At 48.4% G+C, this 5,710-nt stretch overlaps 1 protein-coding gene across 1 annotated transcript in view; it reads left to right on the top strand.

The window, feature by feature from the left end:
* The first annotated feature begins 107 nt into the window (after window positions 1-107).
* Window positions 108-5,710, top strand: part of DCAF5 (DDB1 and CUL4 associated factor 5) — a 75,618-nt gene continuing 70,015 nt past the window's right edge. The window contains exon 1 of the mRNA XM_054197900.1: window positions 108-348. Within this exon, the coding sequence (XP_054053875.1) occupies window positions 135-348 (214 nt within the window). The 5' untranslated portion in view covers window positions 108-134. The remainder of the gene's footprint in view (window positions 349-5,710) is intronic.

The following is a 5,710-nucleotide window of genomic DNA, read 5'->3' as shown; positions in this document are numbered from 1 at the left end:
TAACACCTCTCTGCCATGGCTGGCTAAAGAAAAATCATCATAACCATAACAAGGGGGGAAGCGGGGGAGGGGAGGCGGCGGCGGGGGAAGGGGCGGCGGGGGAAGGAGCGGCGGGGAGCGGCGCAGGCGGCAGGATGAAGAGGAGAGGCGGCCGGGGGGGCAGCATGCGGTCGGTGGTGGGGTTCCTGTCCCAGCGGGGCTTGGAGGGGGACCCCCTGCTCACCCAGGACTTCCAGCGGAGACGCCTGCGGGGCTGCAGGAACCTCTACAAGAAGGACCTCCTGGGCCACTTCGGCTGTGTCAATGCCATTGAATTCTCCAACAATGGAGGCCAGTGGCTGGTCTCAGGTAAAGCCGGCGCTCCCCGTCCCTCGCCCCCTCCCCAGAAAGCATCTTCCTCCTCCTCCTCCTCCTCCTCGGCCGCCTCCCCCGCGGCCCGGGGGAAGGGGAGCCGCGGCGGCGCTCGGAGTCATTCCTCAAACCCACCGGTGCCCGGGAATAATGTTTCCCAAGTAGAGATCTAAAATGGTTGACAGGTTTTAAATTTTACTGTTATTGGGGGGGAGCCCCGGACAAAGTTTTTACGAGAGTGTTTCCAGGGCGCGGGGGGTGGAAGCCGGGGGTGCCCCTTTATTTGCTGGCTAGCGGGTTTTTCTTCTTAAAAGGGGATTTTATTATTTTTTGGGGGGGGACGACGAGGGAGGGGACACAACCCCGCGGCGTGCATTGTGGGCGCCGGGTGACATTTGTCAGCGCCCTGCCCTGGGCCAGCTCCCCGGGGGACGGCGGGGCTCAGCCGGGGGGGCGGGCGGGAGTTTGGCTGCGGGGGGAGGTTGCAGCCCCCCTCGGTGTCGGGCGGGGAACCGGATCGGTTTAATTTAAGGACTGGTCGCTTTGGGACCCTCCCTCCCCCCATCTTCTTTTGGGGGAGGGGAGCAGGGTTTTGTTTTGTTCCTCCTCCTTCCTCCCCTTGCAGGGCGCGTTTGGGGAGGGGGGGGGATTATTTCCGTGGTGATGTTTTTTAGGTTCAAGCCCCCCTTCCTCCCCACGTTGCCTGCCTGGGGCTGAGGGAGCCATGGGGGTGGGGGGATGCTGTCAGGTAGGAGGGAGGCGAGGGCTTGACATCAGCTGCGACACCGGGGACGCGGGACGGCTCTGCACCCCCCTTCCTTCGCCGCCGGGGAGGGGCTGCGGGGCTCGGCGGCCGGCTGCTCGCCCGCCCCCACCTCGGCAGCGCTTGGCGCAGGTGCCTCTTCCTCCTTCCCCGCCTCCGGGCTCGGAGGGGCGGCGGGGGAAGGAGGCAACTTCAGGCCGGGGCCTGGCCGGGCGCTGCAGGCCGCGCTCTCCTCGGGCGGCTCTCAGCGACAGGCCGGGGAATCGAGGGCCTATCCCGCCCGCGGCGGGGCACGGCGCAGCGCCCTGAGGGCTCGGGCCTGGAGGGACAGCCGCGCTCCTCTCCCGCCGAGCCGAGGAACCCCGCGCCCCCCTGCGAGGGGGCTGAGCCCTTCGGGGCGGCGGGGAGGGGGACTGCCAGTCCCGGAGGGGCCGCCCCGCGGGCGGCCTGGCCGCTGAGCGCGGTGTCCATTGCAGGCCGCGGGCGGGGGGCGTCGCGTCCCGCCCGCCGGGGAAGCGGGCTGGAGGGAAAGGCCCTCACTCCCTTCCCCTGCCCTGCCTTCCCCCGGGACCGGGCTGCAGCGGGGAGGGCCCCTACCCTGTCCTGTGGGGCAACGGCCCTCGGGGGTATCGCAGAGCTGCTTGGCATGGGGCCGTAGCAGCTTTGTGTGGAGCGGTCTCCTTGCTTGCCGGGGGGTAACGGCCTGGTTACCAGCCAGAGGGGCTGGAGGAAGGGAGAGGGGGTCTTGGGTTTGCCTGGCCACCCTCTGGTGGGCTGTAAATAGCTACAGGGGCTACTGAGGAAGGTGATGGGGGCATGGCTGAGCGGGCTGCTCAGTGCCTTGCTGTGGTGTCTGGGCAGAGTCCGCCTCTGTCACACAAAGGTATTGGTAATAACTCCAGAAATAACACGGGGATTCAATAAAAAGTTATTATGGCTGCTTGGTTACCTTTAAGCAAGGGCAGACTAAAACCACCTTATGCAGTGGAAGCTGATACACTGAGACCTTCTTAAACTTAACTTTCTTACCTCAGGAAACTTAAAAGCGTAAGTCCGGTGATTCTGGAATAAGTGTTACATGAAGGATTCTAGTGTTACTAACAGGGATTCTTTTATCTACATACACATGCAGCTTTGGAGATACACATCCATTTATCTTGTGAATATACATATATTTATGTACACGTATATATGTATATTCATATGTGTATTTTGGAAGGGAATGCTGATTCATCTATTCTAAAGTTCCCAGATGTGCTAAACTTGGCATACTGGTTGGTACTGGTCCTTCTCCAGTATTAAGTAGTGCTAGGTATTTCTACTTAAAAGTGGTACGGAGAGCTCAAGTGCGTCTGTTGTTGCTTTTTTATTTTCTATAGTAAGTGATGGAAACACCATCAGTATTTTCTGTTCTTCTTGCTCAAGAAAGCCTCAGGAGACACTTCAGGTCTTGTCATACCATCAGTGAACCCGCCTGTGTTGACATCCATTCTTTAGGTAGAAGCATAAAAAGCTGAGGGCTGTAAGGGACTTGTAAGAATTAATTTTGTCCAAACTGCCTGAGTCAAGGTAGGTGCAGTGAGAGAACAGAGGCAGATTTCCTATAAAGTGAACATCTAAAGAAGCCTAGGTAAAAGGAAGGCTTCCAAACTATGTCTGGTTCCTAATGTCAATTCCTAGTTCTATGTCAATTTCCTAACTCCTCATAAAGCTGCAGAATGTTTAAAGGGGATAAGCTTTTCCTCTGTATATAGGAAATAAATGGTGATAGAGTCCTACTCTCCTAAATTTAATGAAATGACTAGGAAGCAAGTGAAAAACAAAAGGCAGGGGTGGGAAGAGGATGTTTAAGTTACATGTCTTAGCAGTGCACAACTTTGGGATAATTAATAACAGACTACCTTAAGTCCGACCTTGTATTGATGCCCTGAGAAAATGAAAAGCTCTAATTATGGTAACTGTTTTTAACAAAGTTTTATGTTATCTGTGGCCATGCTGTGGCCATATCTAGAATGCTTTATGTGACGTAGCAACACCAGGCAGGTGCCTTGTTCTTCAATCAAGAATAAGAAATTAAAAGGCAAAAGATCTATGGATACTTTGTTAAATTTCGTGCCATTATAAGTCCAGGCCTCATTAAAATTAGGCTCAAAACACTTCTTTTTTTAAGGTCATGCTTAATCTTGAAACTGAGAAATAGCAAAAGCAGGAAAAAACAGTGAGAAGGAGTGCTCAGATGAAGGATACAGGAAGGGTATAAGCTGACTGTAGTCTGAAGTTTTCTAGAAGAGTTGCTTCAGAAGACTTCCAAATGCAGATAAAGCCTTAGAATAGATGGCATGTGGGTCTCTCCTCCCTCAAAATAGTCAGTGTGCTGAGGTAAGGATGAGATGTTAGATGCTTCCATCTGTGCTTACAGCAGCTGAGAGAGTTAACAGGGATATTGGAGTCTGTGAAAAGGGAGAGTGAAAGCAGTCTTTTCAGTCTTAAGTAATATGTATATTCTTCACCTAGAGGAGTCTGCTTTAACTAATTGACTTGTTACCAACTTAGACCTTATTAGAGCTGTTTTATGTACAGCTGATACAGTGCATTCATAGTGGCTATACTGATGCTATTTAAATGCTAGCCTGCATCCAAATTAGTGCTGTTCTCATCAGCCCTGGCTGGAATGGTTTTTTTGGGTATGTGTCCCACTTTTTTGTTTGTTTGTTTTGTTTTGGATGTATCTCCCAGAAGCAAGTCTGTAAGACTAACAATTACTGTTTCAGTAAACATTTCAAACTGCTTAAACAGGGTTTATATTACAGTTCCAGATAGTTTTCCTGTTAGGATTTTGGAGAGAACTTCAGTGTAGACAAGCCTCAGCAGGCCTTTTGAAAGCATGTTTGAAACTTTTTGGTATTTTAACTTCTTTAAATCTTGTGGTGGAGGTTACACATTTAATGGTAATTAATTTTGTTCCTAACCACTTTTTCAAGTAAAAAAGTTGAGGTCAAGCTGGGTTGGGGCCCAGTTTGTAGGCTTTTGCTGTACCTATGTGGAACTCCACAGTGTCACTTTAGAGACGGGGAGAAAGACAGAGACACTAATGTTTTTGGGACAGGAGTGCTAGAAGAAGGGACAGGCATAAGAACAAGAATTAAAGAAAACTGAGAGAAATGGAAGGAGGAGGTGGATACTTGGGAGAAGATGCACTGTGAGAAGTAGAAAAGACCTATCTGTAGAATCACACAAGAGAAGAGGAAAGCTTAACGTGTAAGAAATGTGTAAGTGGGCTGAAATTACTTAAAACTAGCTGCTGGATGGAGTTGAAAGATTTCATTGGACAAAATGTGTTTTTGTAACACGTTATATACTAGGTGGTGGTATTTTTCTGTTAACAGTTTGAGAAACACAAGGCTATCCGTACATGGAAACTAAATTCACCATGCAGTGATATGCAACTGACTTTTTCCCTCAGATATGCCAAGCATCTCCTTCTGCAGTTTAACTTCTTAACAATCATTTTTACTTAGTCTGTGTTGTAGACTTTCTTTCTCCCATTCTCAAGTTTGGTGGAAGTGTTTTCCTGTTTGTTTATCTGACTGTCATTTTTCATGGCTGCTATCTCTTACAAACATGAGTATCTTTATCAGAACCTCCCACTTTTTTTTCCCTACTTTAAACTGCACTTGCAAGATAACTTCTGAGGAGTACTGTAATCTGAGACTTACTTAATCCATGCATATGTTCTTTTCCTTGGCTTCTTTTTCCCTCACCAGATAATGCAAAAATTAATAGCTCTTCTATAATCGTAAATTTGTAGGGATGCAAGAAAGTACTGGAAATCAATCTGTCATTTGGTTGCCATGTAAATCTGAAGGAGCACGAGCCTAAAACAGGGGAATGAGGTGACTTTAGCAAAGGTAGTGGAATATTCCTTCTGAAGTAAGGGGATTGTGTATCAAGTGTGTTTTAAAGAAGGGCAGTCTTTATCTTGGTCTCTTTGTATCAAACAGAATTCTGTGTGAGGAGGAGTCTTAGGTCCAGTTACTATACAATGCTTTCATTAGTGTCTAAGAAATTATAAAATTTAAGGATGATACCAGGAAAGACAGCAATAATTTCAGAGGATAGGAGTTGAATTTAAGGTTAATTAAGAGACATTTCCTGGAAAAAAATGTCCTGTGTTTTGATAGGGACAAGTGCAAACTACAGCATTTGAATAAAAATGGTCAACTCTACAAATGCACTATGGAGACTAGACCATAGTCGTATAGAAGAGGATCCAAATGTAATAGTAGATCACAAAATAAATATCATCAGACATGGTAAAGCATGTGGAGTAATCTTGCTTTATTTGGTGCTGTTGGGGCCTCAGATGGAGCTGTGGAACTGTGCTCAATTTTGGGCACTGTACTTTGAGAAAGATGTGGCCAAACTAGAGGAAGTTCAGAAGAGGGTATGAAGAATGATCAGAGGTCTAGGAAAATGAAAGACTGAAAGAAAGAGGTCCATTTAGTCTACGGAAAGAAAAGCTGAGATGCAAGTCTTAAGCTGCATGAAAGTGTTTTTACTTACTATTACATAAAGTTGTAAACTCTTCTTTGTCCA

This window comes from Rissa tridactyla, chromosome 4 (assembly GCF_028500815.1).
Source record: "Rissa tridactyla isolate bRisTri1 chromosome 4, bRisTri1.patW.cur.20221130, whole genome shotgun sequence".
NCBI lineage: Eukaryota > Metazoa > Chordata > Aves > Charadriiformes > Laridae > Rissa > Rissa tridactyla.
This window is presented reverse-complemented; position numbering and strand designations above follow the sequence as displayed.